The sequence below is a fragment of the Anoplolepis gracilipes genome, chromosome 2, assembly GCF_047496725.1.
Source record: "Anoplolepis gracilipes chromosome 2, ASM4749672v1, whole genome shotgun sequence".
Lineage (NCBI taxonomy): Eukaryota > Metazoa > Arthropoda > Insecta > Hymenoptera > Formicidae > Anoplolepis > Anoplolepis gracilipes.
In genome coordinates, this window is record NC_132971.1 from 12,731,257 (window position 1) to 12,756,096 (window position 24,840).

The following is a 24,840-nucleotide window of genomic DNA, read 5'->3' on the forward strand; positions in this document are numbered from 1 at the left end:
TTTATAGAATCGAACGATATGCTTCTACGCTCCTGAATGTAGCCAAAATCCCCCACCACCATCGGCCGCTTTTACGTCGGGACTCGAGCACTTTGTCTACGCTGCCGGCGCGCACGGCAGCGGCCGAGCACGTATGTGACATGGCGTCCGGGTAGAAAGAAAGTTAACTGCTAAATAAGCGTTAATGTTGTTCTTATGACATTGACCAACCGAAAAGGGAACATCCGAGGCCGCGAATTTCCCACAGACACTGGCATTGATGGTAATGCATGCGAGGAAACCGCAAAGGATCAGCGATGGGTAGGGCTCTGCCGTCAAATACCCGATACTGACACACGACCAACCTCTGTCTCTCTCTGTCTCTCTCTCTCTCTCTCTTTTTTCTCTATCTCTCTTCCTCCTTCCTCTCTGTGTATGTCTCTCTGTATCTCTTTCTTTCTCTCTTTCTCTCTCGCTTTGTCCGTACAAACTGTCCGCCTCACCTCTCGTCACCGACGGTCCGTCCATTCGTCCGTACGACTGTTTGACCACACATACGCATCGCACTCACTGCCACAGCATATCCGCCGTACGACGTTCCACACGAATTTCCAGCACGCAACAATGGGAATTCGTTCGGGCGCCGTTCCCCGTGGAAGCGACCGCGGCGGCGGACATCACGCCTCCACAACCTCCCTCACTCACGGCCCGTTGTCTTATGATTCCAGGTACTTCGAAAAGCACCAGGCCCATCCCTATCAGGTAAATAATATCTGCTACCGTCGAAGCGATTGGTGGATCGGGGGTACGGAGGGGGGTGTAAGATTTTCTCTTACACAGGCAACCTCACGTCGCTCGCCATCGTCGTCGTCCTCATCCTCGTCCTCGTCTTCGTCATCGTCGTCGGACAACACGCATTATTTTCGCCCGCGATTACGCGTTATTAGCGCGTCCGACGACGGAAAGAGAGAGAGAGAGAGAGAGATAGAGAGATGAGATCGTCCCGATACTCGCGCGGAGGATACGAGCCACAGTGACAGCACTCTTCCGTGCGGGAGAGTATCAAAGTTCGTATTCGTTTGTCAGCTGGCGTCGGGTCGCGCGCGAGCGTGAGGGACACGTATGATGGTCCGTTGTCGTCTTTTCTTTTTTTTCTTTTTTTTCTTTTTTTCTCTTGCAAAGGGGAAATTCGCGGTTGCGGAGACATGGAATCGATAACGCGCGCTACATCGACGATACATCATCTCGACGAGGGGTGAAAATCTAGGGGTTTTGCATCTTCGCGAGATAGATTATTTGATTTTTTTCCGCACGTACATACTCGTCATATCAGGCTCGTCGTTCTGTCTCTTGTGACCGTTTAATTTTAATCCTCTCTCGGTCTCTCGGCATGCAAGTCTCTTTGATCATTCACCAGGTCAACGTCGAATAATCTCGATTAGCTTAATCGCTGGCAATTTGAGGTATATATCGTGCGCAAGACGACGAGCTTGGTAGACGAGAAGAATCTTTGACAAGTCTTTGACAAGTCTTTGACAAGTGACATTTCGACGAATGGCAATGTTTTCATCGATATGTATGTATGTGTTCGTTCAATTAGGACATGTTCGTTGCGATTCGAATAATTCATGAATAATTTAGATTCTTTGGTAACTTTATGATTAGACTTAATAATTGTAGAGATTTTTCATCGTGTTTTTCTCAGTGATCGATTATGGTAGTGTTCTCTCTTCATACATTATTTATGTTAAGGGAAATTAACAATTAAGTGTACATGCTCATATTGTTATTTGAATTTAATCGCCAGTTGTTTTTACATCTATTATTGAGGAACTGCCTGTTAGTCTTGTAAACATAACCTCACTTTTCGAAAAATCAATAATTTATTCTAGCAGATTATGTGCTTCAAAAATGTTTAAGTGCTACTTTATTAAGAATATCATTCCAGCTTTCTTCTCATTTCAATGTTTTTTCAGCATTTTTGACGCATATATCTAAAATTACTAGAAATAATCGTGAAAGTATACATTAGTATACATTCTTTTGAACTTGGAAAAAAAGTTTCCAAAATATTTATCTTTATGGTATAATATTAAGAAGTATTCGTGTTATAAGGCTTTATTAACATGAGCAATAGATAAATAGATGAATAGTGTTTAAATCACTGGTGATTCTATAGAAACATAACCAATGGATTTTGTAAAAGAATCAGAGATTTTATAAAATTATCAATTTAATTTGACACTAATCATTTTCAGATTCTTACAGACAGTCACTAAACAATTGATTATTCGAAAATAAATCTATAATATTTGATTACATTTTTAGTAACATTCTCATATATTCACAATGAGAAAAATAATTCTAGAAATAAGCAATCTTCATGACTATTCTAAAATACTTTTATTTCTTGTTTATATTGCTAATAATCTGATTATAGAACGCAAAGTACAGCAGTTCTAAGGGTGGCTATTCCTCCTCGACCACATCGTCGGATGGTCGCTACGAGGGGCGTATGCGCGATTCTCCAAATGGTAACTCTTACAGTCCAGCAGGCAGCTTGGGAATGGGAATGGGGACCGACCGGGACAGCCCTCGGAATTACACATCCAAGCCTCTTTACAAGAAGGAGAGAGAAAATAGAGACTATAAATTATCCTCCTCTAGGGACAAGTATTCCGGTAAATATCTTTTTATTTTCTATCTTTTTTTTTTTAATATTTTACTAAATAGAATTACATTTTGAAAACTAATAAGAAGAAAATGCAGCAAATAAAGCACTTTTGAATATATAAATTATTATATATATTAATTGCTACACGTATTGTATAAGTAAGTGATAGTATGTGTGATACATGTGTATAAAATATAATACAATTCTGGTTTGATTTATCTAGAATCTCATCCTTTTCCTCTTTTCCAGTATAAAAATAGAATTGTCTCTTAACATTTTCAGCTGTAAAATGCTTACTTGCATATGTGTAGATTGTGCACGCTCCCCAAAAGACAAGAGAAGCCGTGAGAGCAGAGACTCGGAACACAGGACCAACCATGATAGGAGTAGTGGGGAGGTATGTATGATTGTTATAATTAGAAAAATATGATTATGAGACAGATAATTTCTCAAAGACTGAAAATATATATAATGTCATATTATGATATTTCAAAACTGCTTCAAAACTGAAAAAAAAACAAATATGATATAGTAAATATTATATTAGATTCATGATCAATCTTTAGTTATTAAACATTTATCTATTTTTTATTTACTCTACATGATATGTATAAAATTTAATTCATTAAATATTATTACGTTTAATTTGTAATACAAAATATATTAAAAAAGTTAACAACTTGTATGTTGTAAATTTTTTCTTTTTAGAAGATTTTAAATATGTACAAACTACAAATAAATAAATATATATGTTTATATAATTATATTATATCTGATTTTATCAAAAGCATTTTCTTCTTTGTGCACAAATGGACTGTTAGATAATTTGTGTATCGTCACAGTCCTAAAAAGAAAAATGTAATGTTTACAAATATATATTTAAAACTTTTTAAGGAACATTTTTTAAAAATATGCATATGAAAATATTTATTAAGTTAAATATATCTAATATATCTTATATAAATTATCTTGAAAGGCATATATTATTATGAAAAATAATATCTATTCATATCTTTATATATAGATCTTACATCCCATAAAATTATCATCAAATTCATCAAGAGAATCTTCATCCCAGAGAAAACCATCACACAATTCTTGTCAGGTCAGTGTCTTATAATTATATTTATTGATATTAGTGGGTATTAATTACATGAATTCCAAATTACAAATTTATATAAAAGAAAATATATTATTTATACTCTTTCATCTATTCATGCATAGTTAATGTGCCTTTTAATTGATACATGTAAGAATTTAAATTAATTATTATATATGAACATTCTGTAAAAGTTTTTATAAATTTTTATTTATTGTTTTAATTAAAAAAAACTATTGTGTGTGCGTGTATAAAAGATAAAAAATGTGATAGTGCCACACGCACATACATAATGTGACAATAACCTCAAGAATATGGACGAATATTACTTCAACTTTTCGAACTAGTTTTGGAATTAATGCAAATATTCCCCATCTATTCAATCGTTTCCAGAAATTTTAGAACAGTCTGTTTAGGATAAACGTGGTGATGAGCGAGGAGGTGCAATGGAACGAACAGCAAGGTTTGGGGATTGGTCGGAACATATGAGTTCGTCAGGAAAGAAGTATTATTACAATTGCAAGACAGAAGTTTCTCAGTGGGAGAAACCACGGGAGTGGATTAATCGGACAGATAATCGTCAACGTCAGTCTAGTGACTATTCTTCTAGGTCAAGTAAGTATAAATTTTCATAGTTATCAAATATTAAATAGTGAATGGAAATAAGATATATAGAATGAAAGAAAATAGAATATAAAATAAATCTTGGGTTAAAGTAAAAGATGAATCAATAAATATATTATAAGTCTTTCTGTATGAGATGGACATTTTGTATTTATAATTTAGATACATTATAAAAAAGTTTTTTATATTATGAATTTATCTTTTCTTGAATTTATCATCATAATATGCATTTTCTTTTATTACACTATGTTCATTGATTTGAATAACAAAAACATGTTTATTGTATTTGTGTATGCTACTTTTAAAAAGATTAAGCAACAATTATAATCAAAAATTATATTACACGTAATAATTAATATTTTTGATATTTCGGTAAAGCAATTTTCATTCAAATACCTCTTATATCAAATATATATATATATATATATATATATATATACATAATATTTTGAAAAATTCTACATATATATATATATATATACATAATATTTTGAAAAGTTCTACATATATATATATATATATATATATGTAGAACTTTTCAAAATCTGAAATTTTTCTGCATAGGTCATGATAAACATTCCAACTCGCGATCAAATAGCAGTAGCAGTATGCGAGATGGTAAATCGTCGCGACAGTCTGACAAACGAGAATACTGGAGCGCGTGTGGCGGAAGTAGCAGTAGCAGTAACAGAGAAGATGTTTCAGCAAGGGAAAGGGAACGGGAAAAAGAACGAGAAAGGGAACGAGAACGCGAACGAGAAAGAGAAAGAGAATCCTGTAGAGAGGAAGTTAGTGTGGAACGTCAGGCTCAAGATATGGATATCTCGCCAGGCGATTCCACACCTACTTCAGAACCTGTGACATCCTGCGCTCATGATCCACTGCCACAGGGCCCTGTTCTTTTGGCCACTGGTATGTTCTTTACATATATAAGCATATATTTTTTACATATATGAAGCACGTAAAGAAACTGACAATTTTTACAAAATTATATGTGTATAATAATTATTTCCTTTAAAATATAAATTTTAGATAAAATAAGATTTTAAATAAAAAAATTTTTATTTATTAAGTTTCAAATTTCAGATATTATTTTCAACATATTATAACAATCATAAATTTTTTAATTTGATTACATTATAATTCTTTGAAAGTTTCTTTTATGCTCCTTTCTCTCTCAAATATATCTTTCTAAAATCACTATTTTTTAAGATATATATATTATACTTTACAACAGGATGTATACTCCTGGGAAAAACCTGAAAAACCTGGTATTCTCAGAGAATTTTATTATACTTTGAAAAATCATGGAATTCTCATGGAATTTCGTTAGGATTCAGGGAATTTAAAAAAATGTCAAAGAAGTACTTAATTTCAAAATTTTTTATAAAAATTTAAAATATTTTAAGTTTAAAATCTGCTTAAAATATATATTTTTTGTTTATGTCTATATAAAATTGTTTAAAATGTTTTTTGTTTATATTAAAAAATGAGACGCTAAAATAAATAAGCTTATTTTAAAATTGCATCTAAAAATATTTTAATTTGACCTGGAATTTTGAACAAAAATACCTGGAAGATCCTGGTATTCTCAGGGAATTTTTTTTACAGAATTTGAGTATACACCCTGTTTACAAGTTTTAATATTTAACGTTTCGTAGAAATTTCTAATACTGTTAATTTTCTATTTTTGTTCTCAGCATTACCTCGATTAACGTCACATCCACCGTCAACAACACAGCAGGCAGCTGGAAAACTTAGTTCGCCCACGCAACAACAGGGAAACAGTAACGCCCCGGGACCACCAGTGTCACTGGCAAATCTCCCGAGACTTCTATCGCAAATCACGGGCAACAAAGAACAACCAGATATCACTCCACAGAAAGCATTACAGACAATTCAAACAGCCATCTTGCTATCTCGACATGTAAGAAAATAAGCTCTTGAGCTTTGCCAGTACGAATATGTTATTTTTTCATGTCTAGCAATGCATATAAATATGCATGATGTATAAAAGATTTCAGTTTTTTCTGGTTTTTTTAAATATTAATATACAGTTAGCCTAACAATCATTAAATATCTTTTTATTGATTTTTTTTAAATATAAGATTTATTTTTCTTCAGAGTTCGGGAAAGACTACATATTTTTTATACATTTTTAGTTTTCTATATAATAATTATATGTATATATACAATACTTGATAAAAGTTTGAGCACAACCTCTGTTTAAAAAAATTGGGCTATTTTCAAACCGCTTCAACTTGGCGAAAAATCGGTGTAGATGAAAACTTAAAAAAGCATTTTGAAGTTTCAACTTTAACATGATAACAATAGTTTTTAAAAGTTGTTTTATTTTTTAAAAATATAGGTTTAGTTTCAAAATCATATAATTTGCCCAAAGAAAAAAATCGTAGGAAAATTTAAAAAAAAGTGTTTTGTAGGTAAAATGTTTTATTTTATGGAACTTGACTTAGTTTTTCGAAAAAAAATTTTTATCGAGCTACAGAGTATCAAAAAATATATAATTAAGAAAACAGTGCATCCTTTTTCAAGGCACAGGACAGAGAAGATAAATAATTTTAAAAAACTCAATAACATATTAAGCTGAAACTTCAAGTTTCAAAATATTCTTTTAACTTTTTTTATCTATAATGATTTTTCACCGAGTGGCAGTGGTTTGAAAATAGCCAAATTTTTAAACACAAGGTATGCTCAAATTTTCCTCAAGTGCTGTGTACATATATGTGTTAAATATTATATTTTTATTTTAAAATTTAGTTAAAATTATAAATGTAGAGTTTTATTATCAATTTAGATTATTATTTGTCAATACCCTTCAATTTTTAATTTTGCAAACACTATTAATACTCAGGCACTAATATAATGATTTTTTTTTAAATCTTCGAGTTTTACTAACTATAATAATCAAAAGTGTATCTAATGTTTTGGACAATACAGTGTAATTTTTTCCTTGTTTTGAACATATACAAACGGCACTCATAATGTTTGCTTATTGTTTTTATACAGCAGTCTGTTAGTGGAGACCGAAGTAATAGTGGAAATGATGTAATGGTCCCACTAAAAGTTGATACAAGTGGCAATATTACCAGTGAGGGTCCACCTACTCCTACACATTCAGAAACCCAGGATTGCATTGACGCGCGAAAATGTGAGTTTTTTTTTAAATTTAAAAATATGTTTAAAACTTAAATGTATTTATTTTATTTGACAATTAGATGATGACAAATTGTTAGCCTTTATGCTCGATATATCTTGCACCTAAATCATTTAGCATTGTAGTTTATATAATTTAATTTAGAGAGAAATACTTTGCATTTTTTAGGACACTTAAAGTATCACAATCATAAATTTTTATTACAGGGTTTTTTTCATGACCCTTTTTTTCATAATATCATAATTAAACTTAGAATAATTAGTTAATCAAGTAAAATATAAATATTTAGCTTTATTAAACTTAAAATAATATAAAAAATTGATAAAAGAGATTCTAAATAAATGTATCAAAATTGATTGTTATTCTTGGATTAAAAGTATACATTCATATAAATATATTCTAGAATTAAAATCCTTTATTTCCATAAATATTCATTCTTTATTTGTAGAAGTTTTTTTAAAAATATATATCATTTTTGTCTTCTTATAGTAACGAGTCCTGGGGGAACAAATTCCGGAGTACAAGGTTCATTACATCTCAGTACACTAGGGACCCTTGGGAATTTAAGTAATACAGGAGGCTTACAAGCATTAACCAGAGCGCAGCCTCCTCTAACACCTTCTTTAACACCATCGCTTGCTAATCATTATCGGGAAGACTTGACGCAACATGTGCGTGCCTTTCCCGCCGATATTCTCGAAAAACAGGTAGAAATTTGACTTCTCAGATAAGGATACCTAATGTTACTAAAGAATTTTTTCTTATTAAATAATTTTGTTTAGGCACAGAAACTTAGTGAGGAAGCACATACAATGGGCAGTTTACAATGTACGAGAGTGTCTGCAGAATTGAAAACTGCACGATCGATAGTGAGGCTGACAGAAATCCAGGCAACGTTGCAGGAACAAAGGTAAGTATCATTATCTCGTTATCGAGCATTTAATAAGTGCTATATAAAGCAATTGTTTTCTTTTGACTTTTTATATTATCGTATATTTATTTATACGTTTATTTATTTGTCATTTTAGGATATTATTCCTCCGTCAACAAATTCGAACACTGGAGGAATTAAAATCCCAAAATTCCTTCATGTCTGATGATTCTTAGTGTAAGAATCTTTATAAAATAATTATAATTAAAATCTATAATTCAAGCAAAAATAAAACATGATTATTAATATTCTCATTAATATTGAATAATTAAGATTGTACCTAAATTATAATATCGTAATAGAAGTGATATAATAGCGAATGAACATGGGCTGCTCAGAGAGGATCGGCTGTTCCATTTAACAGCCAATGAGTCGTAACTAATGAATAAATTTATTATTAGTGAATCCACCCTCTCTGAGAAGCACAGCAGGCCTATCCAAATCGCAAACACAACACTAAATGAATAGAAAAACGAATCAATTTTATCAGTTCAATGCAAACTGCTGAATTGTATATCTGAATTGTCCACATCGTCTTGTATTTACCTATGTTATACGTGTCAATGTTTCATATCCCCAGATTAAGCGGCATTTTAACTAGTTGAAAAACATTTTTGTTGTAAATCTCGAATAAAATTCGTGCCACAAGTTTTAATACAGTTCTTTATCGCCATAGTCTCACTTACCTAATTTCCCGAATTCTTTTTTTTGAAAAAAAGAATTTTTTAAAATTTACATTAAATACATTATAACTATAAAAGGGAATTGTATGTTTATATTCAGATTTGTGTTCGATCTCCAATCATTTTATTACACAGGGTTTCTTGACATAATAGAATGTATATCATCGCTGAGCATATATTGATATATATATATATATATATATATATATATATATATATATTGTTATATACATGCTCTCCTATTTACATTGTGTAATTAAAAAGTATATAGCAGTGATGAAATCTTTAGATTAACTTAAATAGCCATGATCTTAAAGTGTAAATAGCAGAATCAGAGTGAGTACTATTATTTACGAATGACAAAATTTTATGTATGTCAAATTTCTGAGTTAGTAAGAACACATTATTGTATCGAAACTGTGGATCTAAAAAATAAACATATGCATTTTTTATATTACAATTACAGATAATTTGTTTTACTTTATTTGTAATTTCCTATATAACTATACTAAATGAAGAAACAGAACAAATAAGGATAATCTGTTAGTTATGCTCATAATCTTAATGTTGAATAAACATTGTACTGTATATGGAATAGTTAATAATAACGCAAATTGTAATTGTTATTTAAGGGACTATATTGTTAAGGAATCCTTTAATGAGGTATTTCGAACATTTTTTACTGTAACTTATTTAATTGAATTATATATATTCATTTCTTGCAGTAAATGTATATAAATATATTATATATATATATATATACATTTTTTTTCTGCAAGAAACGGAAGTAGCATATTAAATGATTCACACTCTACTAAAAAATGTCCAAAACAAATTGTTTGCGTATCGTGTTGTTGAAAATTATCTTTTGAAATAGATTGTTATAACAGTTTGTAGAGCGATATATGTGTGTATATATATAACATATGTATACAATTTAAGATGTCGAAAACCACGAATGTGATACAATAATTCACAATATGCATCTCTTATTTTGTATATTTCTTTGAGGAACTGTCAAGGAGCGATCCTACTACTTACAGGATTAAAACAAAATGAAAAACATATCCCATAAAATATACTTTATCTTAAACATTGGAATAGCGACCGAATTTATGTTGTAAATTTATGTCCATCTCTAGATTACTTTTTGACCCAAAGAATTTTAATATGGATTTGCACATTTTTAATAATTTTTCCTTCACATACGAGAGAGAGAAAGAGAGAGTAAATAATTTTTAATTATTTTAATGTGTGTGTGTGTGTGTGTGTGTATGTGCATAGGCTATATAAAATTCTTTAGTTCAAACCATTTTACTAAATGCCCTCTTATATACTTTTTTTTCTAAATATGAAATAAAACTATAACCCAAAAATTAATTATCCTCGTCGTTTTTAATTAGTATTTTTTATATTATCCTAATATAATTATATAATTACATGATTATTACGTGTATAATCATATAATTATACACATAGTTAGATAATTATATAATTATTATGTGCATAATTATATAATCATTATAGATAAACAGAGATTAGTATTAAGAATAGTATTCGTAATAATGTTAATGTATCTATCACGGTGTTTCTCAACACAAGCTCCAAGTAGCTCCTGAGTGTTACAAGAGCTATCCATTAAGGCAACACTTTATGTCACCTTTATTCAATAAAGATAAAGAATCGAAACAGTAACAATTATTTTTTGCGTTTTTCTGGTCCACAAAAAAATTCCACATATATATATATATATATATATATATATATATATATATATATATATATATATATATATAGTATATATATATTTTTTTATTATTATTGCGAGTATTATTGACATCGCTTACATTTTACCTGTATATTCTGTAAAACCAAATGCATTTAATAGTTTAGCGTCTTAAAGAAATAAATTGTGGCTTACAGATTTTAAGATATTAGTATGTACACTTTTGATATGATAATAAAAAAAATAATAATAATAAAAGAAAAAAAAGAGAGATTCAATCGCGATATTAGCGTATTTCGTCAACTTTGCTTGTACGAATAAAGATGGCTTTCCTTATACACTTTACATATTACACTTATTATAACAAATCGCTTTTGAATTGTTCTATATGATTCATCGGTTGAGAAACACCGATGTGCTTTTCATAATATTAACTAATGTTACATCATGTCATGAGAATGCAACAACATTCCCATAGCACCTGAAGCATACAGTGAACATTCTCCTACATATTATTTTATTTAATTACAGTCAGTCATTGGATTTATTTCATAACAAACTCCCTCATTTCTGAATCCCATTAGATAATTGCTTAATACATCTTTGATAGAATCATTACAGACATTCAGAAAAATTCAGTACAATGCATGATTTCCAATGGACTAAGATTATAATAAGGCCTCGGAATATTTGACATATTGTAACATCCCATGATACATAAAAATATAACATGAAAACAATCATGACAAATTTTAACGTCTAAAGTAAGAACGTCACAATAAAAGTTAGTAAAAGAATAAAAGAAAGTAGAAAAGGTTTTCTTCTTTCTAATAAGAATGTTTTTAATTTAAGTATTGACATATTGATAACGTACATTTTGAGAGAATGTTTTATATAAAAATTTTATTCGAAAATAATGATGTATATTAAAGTTAAGTATCTTGCCGTGCTATTATTGTGTTGTCTCAGGGACTATACTTCGTAATCTGAAATAAAAAGAATATGCATTTTTATAAAATATATGAATATAATTATTGTTAAATGCGCGTATATGCGATTTTTTACAAAAAAGAGAGAAAGAAAAGCTTGAAAATTTGCCCTTTTTTTGGACAAAATTTTATCTACTCATTAGCTTATAATAATTTTCAATTTTTTAAAATTTATACGTACAATCATAGTATTCCATTCTGCAAATACGAATCTTTTTGTTTTCAGGTTCTAAACATAATCCTTTGAGCAATCTGACAATAATATGACACATTTTAAGACACATAGCTTTTATATTCATTGTTATTTTATAACGAAAAAATTTTATATATAATTTTTAATGCAAAAAAATATAAATTCACATTCACATTTTTTTAAATGTAAAACTTGAATGTATCATCAGTCAATTTATTAACAAAAGATTTGTACTAAGAATATCAAATGTAGTTAAGAAAAATATAGTTAATTAAAATTATCTTTTTTCAGCTCATAATAATAATCCTAAAAATTTCATATGATACACTTGAATAATATTACAGATTAACATGATATTAAAGTAAGATCATGAGATGTTACATATCTATTGTTGAATATTTTTAATACAGTACTCTCTTCGGATATTTATGCAAACATATTAGAGAATGGAGAGCATATAAAGCTACAAAACAAGTCCAATACGATTTGCCTTATAGTCGTTAATACATCTACGTTATACGTTCATTATGTATTTATAAGGCCATATGTATACGCGAAATTTAATATAAAGGTATTGCCTTTGTGTAGGCAATATATTCGATATATTAATTTGGAAATTTGTCTATTCATAGACAAATGGACGACACAGCCTCAACAGAGAATGTTCACAGTGTAAGACAGCAGCACAGATATATCTCAGCGCAGCCTCACTCTACCATTAATTACAATACAAAATTTGTTTTGTGATCATGTAAAACAGAGTCTTGTGTCAATCACTTAGTTATATGTCCAAAAAAATCCTTTGTAGGTTATTCAGTATGGGTTTCTTTCTTAAAAACTAAAATAATTGTACCCCTATATTAATCGTGAATTAATTTTTAAATTATTATTTATCGAAACAACTCGAGACTAATTTAACCTTCAGTTGCATCACAGGAAAGTTTTCTTAAAATCACCCATATGCCAGTGCATTATATATTTAATCAACACTGTTTATATCTTAAATGGGAGATACACCTACAAAGGGTATTTTGACAATATTAAAAATACAAGTGCTTAACATAAAGTAGTTATTATGAATTTTTGTCCCTTAATAATGTATAGAACATAAAAAAATCTCTCATATGTTTACTATGTGTAAATATTATATAACAACAGGGATAAATAACAAAGTATTAACAGAATATGTTGTACCTAGATGTCTAATATGGCATAAGATGGGTCATGTGCCGAGTTATTTTTGGCTACTGTCATATCTAAGCCAACATTGTACACAACTAGTCTAATCTTAAATAAGATGTGCACGATTTCAATAATGATTGATTAATCATTATTATATGCCATCTAACTACTTTCCACTTTAGGGACTTCTAAAAAGAATAGTTTACAATTTCAATTATTGAAGTAGTAAAGTTTCAAAATTAGCTTCATAAATTAATGTCATTCTAAAAATTGCACTTACAGAAATTAATTATTTATTATTCGAGCATGAATTGTATTATGATGTTTTATAAAAAAAATACTTAACTTTACTTTTTTGCCTAAAACATAAACTCTATTTAAGTAATAAAAGAAACATTTATCGAATATTTAAAAGGTCAACAAATTAGAGATTTTTTTTTTACTTTTTTATTACATTATTTGCAAACATTATAACCAAATAATGAAGAAAAATTTGATAAATTTTCAATTTTGATTGGCTTTATTTTAATAATATTCAAGATGATATAAATATTTTAATATGATAAACTATGATAGAAATCAATAATATATTAATCAAATTTTTAATATTAAATTGAGTCAAATTTTGATTTATTTCTAATATCTAAGCATATTAATAATAATAATTGAAAACTAGTGCACAACTAGAGAAAAAGATTCCGAAACTTGCCTCATAAACAAGAATTACCTATATTTCATAAGATTTTAAAAAGAAACTCTTTAGAAGCCCCGTAATAATCTATTCCCATTCAACATATTCCTTCTTTCAAATTTATTTCATTCATTCTATGATAAAACACACATTATAATATAATCCTATCAAAATGGCATTCAGTATTTTCTTATAGAATTATTTCATTCAATATATAAAAAAAATATACAATTTCGACTACTCAATGGAAACGTTCAGTAATCGTCAGTTTGTACTATCCGAATGCCATTTTTGTGTATATTACACTTTTCCTGGACTAGTTCTCTACAAAGATTGTGTAGGGCTGTCCACGAAATTCTAATTAAAATATAATTAATGCGCGTATATGTGTATATATGTGTGTATAGTGGGATTTTATTGATATATAGTCAGTTCACAATGCTCGTGCACAATGTCACCATATTCTACAAATGTCTTCAGATTGGTATATATATATATACGGACATTTTGAAAAGTGACAACACTAAAGTAATTGTTCAATTACATGCAGATTCTTGTAAGAGAAATTTTTTAAAATAACTAATACAACTTTCATTAAATGGAAGATATAATGCATACACATAGAAACAAATTAAGGTTTCAACAAAAAAAACTATATAAGAGGCAACTAAACGTTTATTATCTTCTATGTTTTTAGTGGACAGGTAAATAAATTCCTCAGTAAAATATTACACACAGTATTTAAAGAGTCAAATACATATAAAAAAATTATTAAATAATATAAAAGCTATCGAAAGTTAATTTCAAATTATTATGAGAGAGAGAATTATTATACTTGTCTTCTCAAATTTTTCTGATTTTTTTTTAAAAATCTGTTTATGTTATTCAAATATGTCAAAAATATTCAAACGTAACTATATTTAACTGTGTAACCTCTTTGCTCTGTGTATAACATTTAATAAGAAAATTATTTTATACTTGCGCTTTTAAATTTATACCTTTTTCGAATATATAACATCAAAATTCTCTTACAAACAACAGTGCTATGAGCGCAGTGTGACTGACTTATACTTACCTGAGCGGGTGACAATCTCCCACTCCCACTAGTTTTTAATTTTCGATTGCACATGTTAAGTGCTTATTATAAGTTTTCTTTATGGAGGTATTTTTCAATTTCGGTAAATATGTATGTATCTTGAGTACGTTATGTTGGTACATACGCACCACGTCTGATTTTTTTTTTTTCTTTTTTTTTGGTAAGAGGTCTTAGTAATGCAACGGCATCACGATTTTCACTGGCTTCATGCCAACTCGAGGGTATTTTCATTATTACTGTATAATTTAAATAATTTATAATTTACATTTCTTTTTCTGTAGAGAGAACACAAGTGGTTGTACGCAAGCATATTCGGGGGTTAGCTTCGGGTTACTATATTACAAAGATGCTTGGTATATACCACCACACTGATGTGATCGATTGATGTATGACAGAATTTCATTTTACATATTGTATAACGCTTAACATACATACAGGGATACACCCAGATATACAGATAGATATAAGGACGCACCTGTGTGTATGTAGTGTATGTGTACGTGTGTGTGTGTGAACATTATGTCACATGCTCTCTACCGCACGCATCTTCGAAATGCTTTTTTGATTTTCCGTTGTGATCCTACCGATTGGGATGGAGCGCTATAAAACAAGATAATATAAATATCCATTTAGTATTACTGTAAGTATAAAGTGGGCTAAAAGAAGAACCTTTTTGATGAATAATTCTTAAATAAAATAAAAAATAATTTTTTTAAAAGATTACTTTATTTAGACTTGAGAATTATGTCGAGAATATAGTATAATTTAATTTTGCAGCTTTTTTAAAACAATCCATATTTTGGCGAGGAAATCATTATTTGACAAACAAAATAATTATGTAATGTTCAGTATTATTTTGTTTAAAATTTATATTTAATTCATCAGTGATTTCTCGTAAAGAGACAGTGTGGTATTTGGACTAGAAATGATATTGGATCTTTTTTATGAACGCCATAAATAATACTGCAGGGTGTCTACTCCTTATAAAAAAATTTCCTGAAAATTTTCTAATCTTCCAGATAATTTACTTTCAAATTCTTTTGAAATAAAGAGAATACTTTGAAGATTTTTTGGTGCTTTTTAAAACAGCACCACACTGTGCACATCAACTGTGCACAATATTTACGAGTGTTCACGAACTTGAAATTAATAAATTTTCAGTTGTTATGTACCAACATTGCTCAGATCATTAACAAAAGTTTACAAACATTTTACTAATACTAAGCATTTTTTGATCGTGCTTGACGTCTTCACCAAAAATTTATCATTTGTAATGTTCACGAACATGCGCAATTGGTGGATGTCTGGCTTAAAACAAGTTTTTTTATTGTGTCTGTGTTTTCTACAATTTTCCATTATACGAAAGAAAAGACTCACTTTCAAGTGCTAGATTTAGGAATGCGTTAAACAAAATTGAATAGATTTTGCAAGATAAATATCTTTCACTTGCACACAGCATCTTAATTTTTTTATCATTAAAAATAAAAAATACATATTCAATATTTTGTTAAGACATTAAATATATAAATAAAAACAGATATATATTTATAATATATTTTAAACACGTAATTCATAATTGATTTATCAGCGGATTGTCGATCGTTTACAATATAAAAACATTATTAAAGAATTTTTTTTTATTGAATCTCAATAAAATTCCATGAGAAGTTCCTGAGTTTTCCAGGTACAAAAGAAATACCTCAGAATTACAGGTTTACCATATTTTTTCAAAGAGTAGACATCCTATGCTGTTATGATGATCGATGATATGACGCGAAATGATTGAGATTTTCTTGATATGAAAATTGGATGAATTAGCCTTAGAAAATATAAGATTCCAACAAAACGGTGCTACGACATACACAACGTGAGCCACGATGAAATTTTGAGGAGAATGTTTCCAGATTAATTAATTTCAAACATCAGCAATATTGATCTGAATAGCCATTCAGATCATACGCATTTAATAGCATTAGACTTTTTCTGGATACTTCAAAGGAAAGATACATAAAAACAATGATTGATTAACTGAAGGATAATTTTCATTTGTGACTACAAATGAAATATCATCTAAAATCTGTGAAAAATTCGTCAACAGAACTAACATTTGTCACAGCCAGAAACTGTTATATTTCATATAATCCATAATTATCAAGTCTAAATAAAATAATTATTTAAAAAGTCAAGTATTTATTTCGTTTGAATCCCAAAAAAGTTATATCTTTTTTAACTCACTCTGTATATAATCAATCAGTCAATATGCTTACTTGAATGCTGTCGGTGCGTTTCCTTTGGTGAAATTGAACGAAGGCCGACTGTTAGGATCAAAAACTACTGTAGGAGTAGTAGTAGGGGGATTATAATTGAATCCTCCGGTTGGCGTAGACGACTGCAACATCATAATGCATACCAATTACTAATATTATAAAATTTTGAGAAATATAAAAAAAAATTAAATATATATATATATATATATATGTATGAAAGGGAGGAAGGGATTAATATCTTATCTTATTGATGAAATATATATATGCAATTAATTCAAATCAAATTAAAGGTTCCGGTATATGACTATACTATAGTAAAAAATTAGGCTGGTTGAGAGCTAAGCATAGAAAATAAAAAACGCTAAATTTTTCTTATTTTATTTATATTTATTGTCTGTTTCAATCTCGTTTGGACTATCATCAGTAACTATTATAATGTTATATAGAATATTAATGATCACAATTGCGTACATCTCGAGAATGAGACTGATTTATCACAGGGATAAGAATTATATATCCAAATTGTATATTTATACGATCGTTAATGTTGTATATAAATGTTGTATATAGCAATGTAATAGTTGTTGATGATGGTCTTTGTTCTTATTTTCCACGCCTAACTCTCAACTAGCCAACTAGTGCAATTAATTTATATTTACCATTCCTCCAAAGTTAAAGCCTCCTGACACTGCAGCAGGTGCAGCTGCAGATGCAAAATTAAATCCTGTGCTAGGCAAAGGGGTAGAAGAAAACGATGGCGATGTTGCTTGAGTCTGTGGATTTGTCTGCGGGGCACCAAACATCGGAGTTGTTGCGGTGCCTTGACCGAACGCTGTCGGTGTTTCTTGTTTAGGTGTGTTAAACGTAAAATTGGCATTGGTATTCGTTGAAGCGGTATTAGCTCCGAATGTACCACTACCAAACATATTGTGACTACTTGGCGATGCGGTCGAATTGTTACCAAATGTGAAGAGCGGCTTCGTAGACGATGTAGCCGGATTAACGTTTGCAGAAAAGTTAAATCCACTGCCTGTACCACTCGCTGGTTGCTGCGATGATGCCGAACCGAACTTAAATAAAGAAGAATTCGACGCTGAGTCAGTCTCAACGCTAGGCTTAGTAGACGAGAACAGAGTAGCAGCGGGCGTCGTTGCAGTGTTGCCGAAAGCGGGCGTAGTGTTGTTTCCGAAAGCAGCAGAGTTATTGGATGATCCGAAAAGCGAGGGAGTAGCGCTGCTGCTGGACGGTATGCCAAACGTCGGTAGAGTATTTACCGAGGGTGAATTAAATACAGTGGGCAATTTAGTTTCCGGCGTTCCGAAGATCGAGGGCTTACTATCTTGTGTATTACTGCCAAATGTTGGAATTTTCTCGGGCATGATAAATCCTGACGGCTTGCTACTATCTGTTGTCACAAACGCTGACGGTTTATCCGTGCCGAATGCTATCGTCGTTTTCGATTCATTATTCTTGAAAAGCGACGTGGAACTCGACACGATTGGGAAGAGCGTAGCAGCTGGCGTATCGTTTGCGGATTTGTCGGATGACGGAGTAGATGTTTCAGCTGGCTTTTTTTCTCCAAACGATAGATTCGTAGATAATGCGGCGGATGTTGTCGGAACTTGGCCGAAAGTTGGTATCGTGGCTGACTGAGTCTTTGAGTCGGAAAATGTGAAAGTAGGTTGAGCAAAAGTTGGAAGACAAGTAGTCGTTGCATTCGTGGAAGTGTCACGCATTACCTGTTGCGGATTACCAAATTTGAATCCATTTAAAGGTGATACAGTATCAGAGTTAGAGTAATTATCAGCCTTATCTATGCCGAAATTAAAGCCACTTGAATTAGCTAAGCTTGATGTATCAGATGGTACACCAAACTTAAACTGCAAAGTAGAGCTAGTAGTGCTCAATGCAGGTTTGTTTGATTTTACACTACCAGGCTTCAAAGCTTGGCAAGCTACACATTGCGTTTGGTTTGCGTCATTTTGTACAAAGCAAGACTCGCAACTCCACGAACCTTCCGGCTTTTTAAATTTATCTCCAAATCCTTTAGTCGATGTTTGACCTGCGTTGCTCGACTGGCCAAAAGAATTAGGTTTAGAGGTGTTACAGCAAGGACAGATGGTAACAGAGTTGTTGCTTCTCACAAGGCACTCTGGACACTCCCAAGAATCTTTGCTTGGTTTAAATTTGTTCATTATTTCGGAATTACTTGATGTTTCCTGCATTGCCGTGCTGTTTGTATCAACAATATTCGGCTTCTGTGAGGCCACAGTAGCTACAACAGTATCCGTCTTCTTCGGGCTTGTTTTTATGGAAGTAGGTTTAGGTGACGTGTTCATTATTTGGTAATTACTAGATGTTGTTTCCTGAGTTGCCATGTTGTCTATATCAGCAGTGCTTGACTTTTGTAAAGACGAGTCTGTAACAGTATCCGTCTTTTTCAGGTTTGTTTTTATGGAAGTAGGTTTAGATGCATTACAACAAGGACATGTAATAATATTCGCGGCGTTTCTTAGCAAGCAACCAGGACATTCCCATGATCCTTCAGCAGGTTTAAACCTCTCCATTAGATTATAATTTTGAGATTTGATCGTAGTTTGTTGCATCACATCTGTATTACTTCCTGGTTTTACCGCAGAACATGCTACACATTTGACATCATTCTGTTTGTTTCTTACACAGCATATTGTACATTCCCACTGATTTGTAGATAATTTAAATTGAGAACCGAAGCAATCGTCTACAACTGGTTTCGACTTTACAACAGGATCTATCGTTGATATTGAGCATATTGACAAAGTTTTGTCATTAGGATTTGGTCGAGCGACTTTACACGCAGTACACTGTTTGTTTGTGTCACTGTTCTTGATCAGACATTCATTACATTCCCAAGACAACGTGTCATCAAATGTGTTCTTGATATCTAAATCTGAGCGGATAGATGCACTGATAACCTTGTCTGTATGTGTTTTTTCAGAAACCAATGCCGATTTTGACTGTTCAGTTAAAGTAGATTCTATTTTAGACTTGGAGCTCAATACATTCATAACACTTTCTGATTTTTGTTCATGCACTATTACAGGTTCGACAAAATCATCTTTGCTGTGTTTTATTTTTGCTTTTAATCTAGGGGCTGTAGACGAGCCGGACCAAATGAAATTCGGCATAGATGTAGTTGTACCATCAGTGGAGAAGACTGCAGTAGACCCAATATTCTCTGTTATCGAACACGAGCTCGAATCAATTGTTTTACTTGCACTATCATCAGCATTGATTGGGTTACTGAAAGTATAATTGTTGACAGACTGTAAATTTTTTTCAACATCTGGCATTTTAATTGGGCTAGCAAATGTAAATGTGTTTTCTTTATTTGCTATAGTTTTTCCTGTAGAATGTAAAGCAGGAAATGATAGCGTGAAATTGAAATTCGGTAACGTTGTTATTGGCAGAGGTACGTTCGGCAAATTTATAGGCGCCACTGTTTCTTCTTGTTCTAAATTTATTTTAGACTTGCCCTTCAGCTTGCCACGATACTTTTCATTATCGGCATCATCCATCCTAAGGAAAAAAAAAAAATTTTTAATATTATTTATTTCCTAAAAATCCGGATAAGTGTATATAATTGTATTCGATAAATACCTCAAACGATATTCTTGTGCAGGCGGAGGAGGATCACTGCGAGAAGAAACAATTTTCCTAGCTGCAAGGGTTGTATCTTGCAATTTTTGTCGTCTTCTTAGTTTCAATATATCGGGAACGGTTGGTACTGTCAATTCGCGCGTCAAATGACGCAAGCCGATCCTAGCAGATGGGCTCGCTACTTCTTCACGCGATCTTTTTCTGCCCGAGAATAAAGCATTATTTGTGTTTTTCAATGGAATTTTCTTTGCATCAGATATAGGTGATGAAAAATGTTCTAATGCTTCCAATATTTTTTTTGCAGTTTGACTCATACCCGATGAATCATCTACTGTATTGGAAGGTTTAACTTCAACATTCGTCCTCCTTGGTACTTTAAGTTGTAACTAGAATTAATAAATATATGGACATAATTATTATATCAATAATAAATAATCTTTGTAATTTGAAGCATAAAAACTTTACCATAAAAAATAATTGAATTACATACCTCACTTGAATTATTAAAAAGAGTACGACTTTGTTTGTAAAACCCTGCTGCATTTGCACCCCCAAAAGTGATATTACCACTATAAAAAGGAGAGGACAGGGGAGACGTGCGGTCTAGAACATTTGTCATAACTGATGCGTTGAAACTTGGTCTACGACTGCTTAAAGTATCGCGAGAATTACTGTCTAAAAACAAAGATCTCGGAGATTGTAAATGATTAGCTGAAACAAAAATATAGGATTTACATAAATGTGGAACATATACACATATTAACATATTATTCTTTAGAAATAAAAAGTTATAAACTGATTTTAACAAGACTTATATAATATATTAATTTCAGTAATTTCATATGCAGTATGTAATTTACACTCACTAAATGTCAATTTATCATCAATATGTCTCTTTCTACTGGGAAATGTTGAATTGTATAAATTTGATGGGCCTTCATGTCTATTTATTTGTGGAATAAGTGAACTGCATCCACTAGTACTTTCACTCGACTCTGAATTATCATCAATTCCATTTATTATCCCATTATTAATTGATGAAGCTAAATTTAAGTCAGATTTGTGAGACGTTACAGTCCTAATATCTGCTTGCATTGCAGGAGTCGAAGATATTAAACGGCCTACCCCACTTGGTCCAGCTGTTGCAAGTTCCGAAAAATCTTCTCTCTGTAAGTTGAAACAAGCAAAATGAATCTTTTTCTCTTTTTTCTCTAAATGCTTCATTCATACATTTAATTATTACCTCATTATGAACAAGATATTGCTCCTTAGAAGATTCAATCGTGTTTAATGCACTTTTAGCTCTTGTTTGTATAGAAAATGTGCCAGGTGGATGAATAGTATCCATACAGATACGTGATCGCTTATTAGGAGGAGGCTGTTGTGTATCATCTTCCGTTTCATCAATATTCTCTCTACTCTCTAATACATCATCATTACCTTGGAGAGGATTGAACCACTTACTAATCCACGACGATTGTGGTATAAAATCTGTTACCTTTGTTGCCATTTTTCTTACAAATGACTGTAAATAATATAAATATGTTATAAATATGTATATAATTAATTATGTAATTATATGATTAATGCAAATTTAAGTAATTAGGCATTATTATAATATTTCACATGTTTTCTTTACTATAGAGTAAAAATAATTATTAAAAATAATGTACATAATGTATTTTCATCAATGTTAAGATCAAGCATACTATAAATAATATCAAATATAAAGGAACATCTTTGTAAGTATTTTAAAAAATAATAAAATAATAACGATATATAAAAGCTTTCTAAACTTAATAAAAAAAAAAAATATATACATATATATATATATATATATATATATATATATATATATATATATAAATGAGTAGGAGGTGTGGAGAGTTGTAAATTTAACATTAAAAATTAAAAAATTAAAAATTAAGAATATTAAGAGTAATTGTAGTTTATTTCAAATATATTACCATAAAAATACTAATAGGTGTATTAAATTGATTATTTAATAAAATAATATTTTTAAATTCAATTATATATATATATATATATATATATATTAATGGAATATTTTTAAATTTTAAATTAAATAAGAGAGAAGAAAAAAATTATATATATATATATATATATATGCAATACTGATAAATATTAATTCAAAATTTCATTCAACATACATCTGTACTATAAAATATCATTTATTTACTAAAAATTTTTGTTGCAAGATATTATAGTGACTGACTATTGTTACTAAACAAACTTTAGTGGTTTCTGTATGTATGATTTATACAAATATATTATATAATTTGTCATACTATAAATTTTTTATTAGTTTATGCTTTTTTCATTTGAGGATTATATACTTATTGTTGCAAAAAGTTAACTTAAATATTTAATATTTTTTTGATATATATAGAAATCATGATAAAGTATAAATATTACACTATTTAAATTCTTTACAAGTTTTAAAATCATAAAATCTAATAATATAAAGTATCCCACAAAAATATATTTCGTTTTATAAAAATAATAATAATAAAATTAAATAGTTCTAAGAAAAAATTACACATATTGATTTTATATATTCCTATTTGATTTCATCATTAATTTCCAAGTATAAAAGACCGCAAGTAGATACAAGTCTAATGTAAGTCAGCCTTATTTCACAACTAACGTTCAAGTTACATTATATTACGCAATGCACGGACAAATTCTACTCCGACAAAGCGTGTAAGGATTCGTATTCAAGAATTGTCTACACGCATTACGAGCGATAACATACCGCGAGAATTCGCGCGAAGACCTACGCAGAGCGCGTGACGCTCGCAAAGGGGCACGGTAGAAAGAAAAAGAGACAGGAGAGACAGGAGAGAGAGAGAGAGAGGGGAGAGGGAGAGAGGGAGGGAGAGAGAGAGAGAGAGAGAAAGACGCAGAGGAGGTATGATTCGCGTTTTTCAAATCACCAGCCAGGGATCCAGAGGATCTCGAGATACGAGTATCGCGTATATCTTTCGCCGGAGATAATAAAACCGCTCGCTTCAAGGTTACAAGATACGCGTGGACAAAACCATATGCACGATATAGGCAAGAATGAGGTTATCATGAAGCAAGCTTACTCACATAACCACGATATCGCGGGTATCGCGCGGCGGGACTCCGTCGTGGGGAAAGGACGGGCATGCGAGACGATACGATGCGACGAGGAAACGTCGGCGTTCGATGTCGATCCGACAATCGACAGCCTGTCACTTTGGGCACGCTGGCTCGAGCCGCGGGCTCGCGACCGAGGCTACTCACGTTGTTCGCGTCATAGGGCTTCGCGTTGCGCGACGACGGCCGCCTGCCGGCCGGATTGCCGCTTCCTTTGGACATTCTTCAGGGTCCGGTTCAGCTTCGGGTCCGCACTTCACCGCACGCTGCACTACCACACTACACGATAATCGGTTACGAGACGCGCGCGCACGACACGATCATCGCCTCCGTGAAAAATTGTCTCTCTTGTCGCTCTCGGGACAGCACCACCTTCTCCCTTGCCAGCGGAAACCCACGAGAGGAAATATGGCCGAGCCTCGGCCCCGAAACCGCCACTACGGCGCTACAGGGCTTCCTTCGAATCGTGCGCTGTCCGATGCGTCTGTCCACGTGACACGCGCATCGCGCGCTTATTTGCATCCGTTGTGCGCGCGGAACACTCCTCCTATTACCGCGTATATTATCGATGCGTAACTGTCAAAATTATTAGAATGAGTCGAAAAACAGAAGCAATAAAATATAACTGTAAATCGGTATATCGGTTATAGAAATAAAAATGATTGGGCAAACGTAACGTTGATAATATGAACGCATTGACGCGCGCTAAAAACCAACAGCCAATCGTTGCTAACCAATCATATCGACG

General features: G+C 31.4%; 2 protein-coding genes across 16 annotated transcripts; one reads left to right on the forward strand and one right to left on the reverse strand.

Annotated features, from left to right (window-relative positions):
• The first annotated feature begins 62 nt into the window (after window positions 1-62).
• Wcy (WW domain-containing adapter protein with coiled-coil wacky) lies at window positions 63-9,131 on the forward strand. 9 transcript variants are annotated; one of them, XM_072911356.1, is made up of 12 exons: window positions 124-300; window positions 708-741; window positions 2,420-2,660; window positions 2,965-3,050; window positions 3,678-3,758; window positions 4,169-4,367; window positions 4,941-5,288; window positions 6,077-6,303; window positions 7,404-7,545; window positions 8,041-8,258; window positions 8,334-8,461; window positions 8,580-9,131. In XM_072911356.1, exons 1-12 carry the CDS (start codon window positions 260-262, stop codon window positions 8,656-8,658), a joined length of 1,824 nt encoding a protein of 607 aa, XP_072767457.1. In that variant the 5' UTR covers window positions 124-259; the 3' UTR covers window positions 8,659-9,131. The 9 variants fall into 9 exon arrangements, with proteins under 9 accessions (XP_072767455.1, XP_072767457.1, XP_072767454.1 ...); XM_072911354.1 differs by lacking the exon at window positions 708-741 and having other exon boundaries at window positions 63-300; XM_072911353.1 differs by lacking the exon at window positions 124-300 and having other exon boundaries at window positions 375-741.
• Window positions 9,132-9,421: 290 nt separating this feature from the next.
• LOC140676370 (nuclear pore complex protein Nup153) lies at window positions 9,422-24,505 on the reverse strand. 7 transcript variants are annotated; one of them, XR_012048554.1, is made up of 10 exons: window positions 24,240-24,505; window positions 22,192-22,473; window positions 21,815-22,115; window positions 21,439-21,659; window positions 20,949-21,334; window positions 17,969-20,867; window positions 17,310-17,431; window positions 15,518-15,642; window positions 12,062-12,132; window positions 9,422-11,877 (listed from the first exon to the last, which is right to left on the reverse strand). XR_012048554.1 is itself a non-coding variant. In XM_072911349.1 (8 exons), the coding sequence occupies exons 1-8, from the start codon at window positions 24,312-24,314 to the stop codon at window positions 11,844-11,846; spliced, it is 4,320 nt and encodes a 1,439-aa protein (XP_072767450.1). In that variant the 5' UTR covers window positions 24,315-24,505; the 3' UTR covers window positions 9,422-11,843. The 7 variants fall into 7 exon arrangements, 4 of the variants coding, with proteins under 4 accessions (XP_072767450.1, XP_072767447.1, XP_072767449.1 ...); XR_012048553.1 differs by lacking the exon at window positions 12,062-12,132; XR_012048552.1 differs by having other exon boundaries at window positions 9,422-12,132.
• Window positions 24,506-24,840: the final 335 nt, after the last annotated feature.

Excerpts from the sequence above, each read along its gene's own strand:
- Wcy (XM_072911353.1), top strand. The coding sequence starts at position 415 with ATGTCTCTCTGTATCTCTTTCTTTCTCTCTTTCTCTCTCGCTTTGTCC. Across the intron at positions 3,051-3,677 it reads ATGATAGGAGTAGTGGGGAG|ATCTTACATCCCATAAAATT; the intron begins GTATGTATGATT and ends CTTTATATATAG. Across the intron at positions 7,546-8,040 it reads TTGCATTGACGCGCGAAAAT|TAACGAGTCCTGGGGGAACA; the intron begins GTGAGTTTTTTT and ends GTCTTCTTATAG.
- LOC140676370 (XM_072911346.1), bottom strand. The coding sequence starts at position 24,314 with ATGTCCAAAGGAAGCGGCAATCCGGCCGGCAGGCGGCCGTCGTCGCGC. Across the intron at positions 22,474-24,239 it reads AGCCCTATGACGCGAACAAC|TCATTTGTAAGAAAAATGGC; the intron begins GTGAGTAGCCTC and ends TATTATTTACAG. Across the intron at positions 21,660-21,814 it reads TGATGATAAATTGACATTTA|CTAATCATTTACAATCTCCG; the intron begins GTGAGTGTAAAT and ends TTTTTGTTTCAG.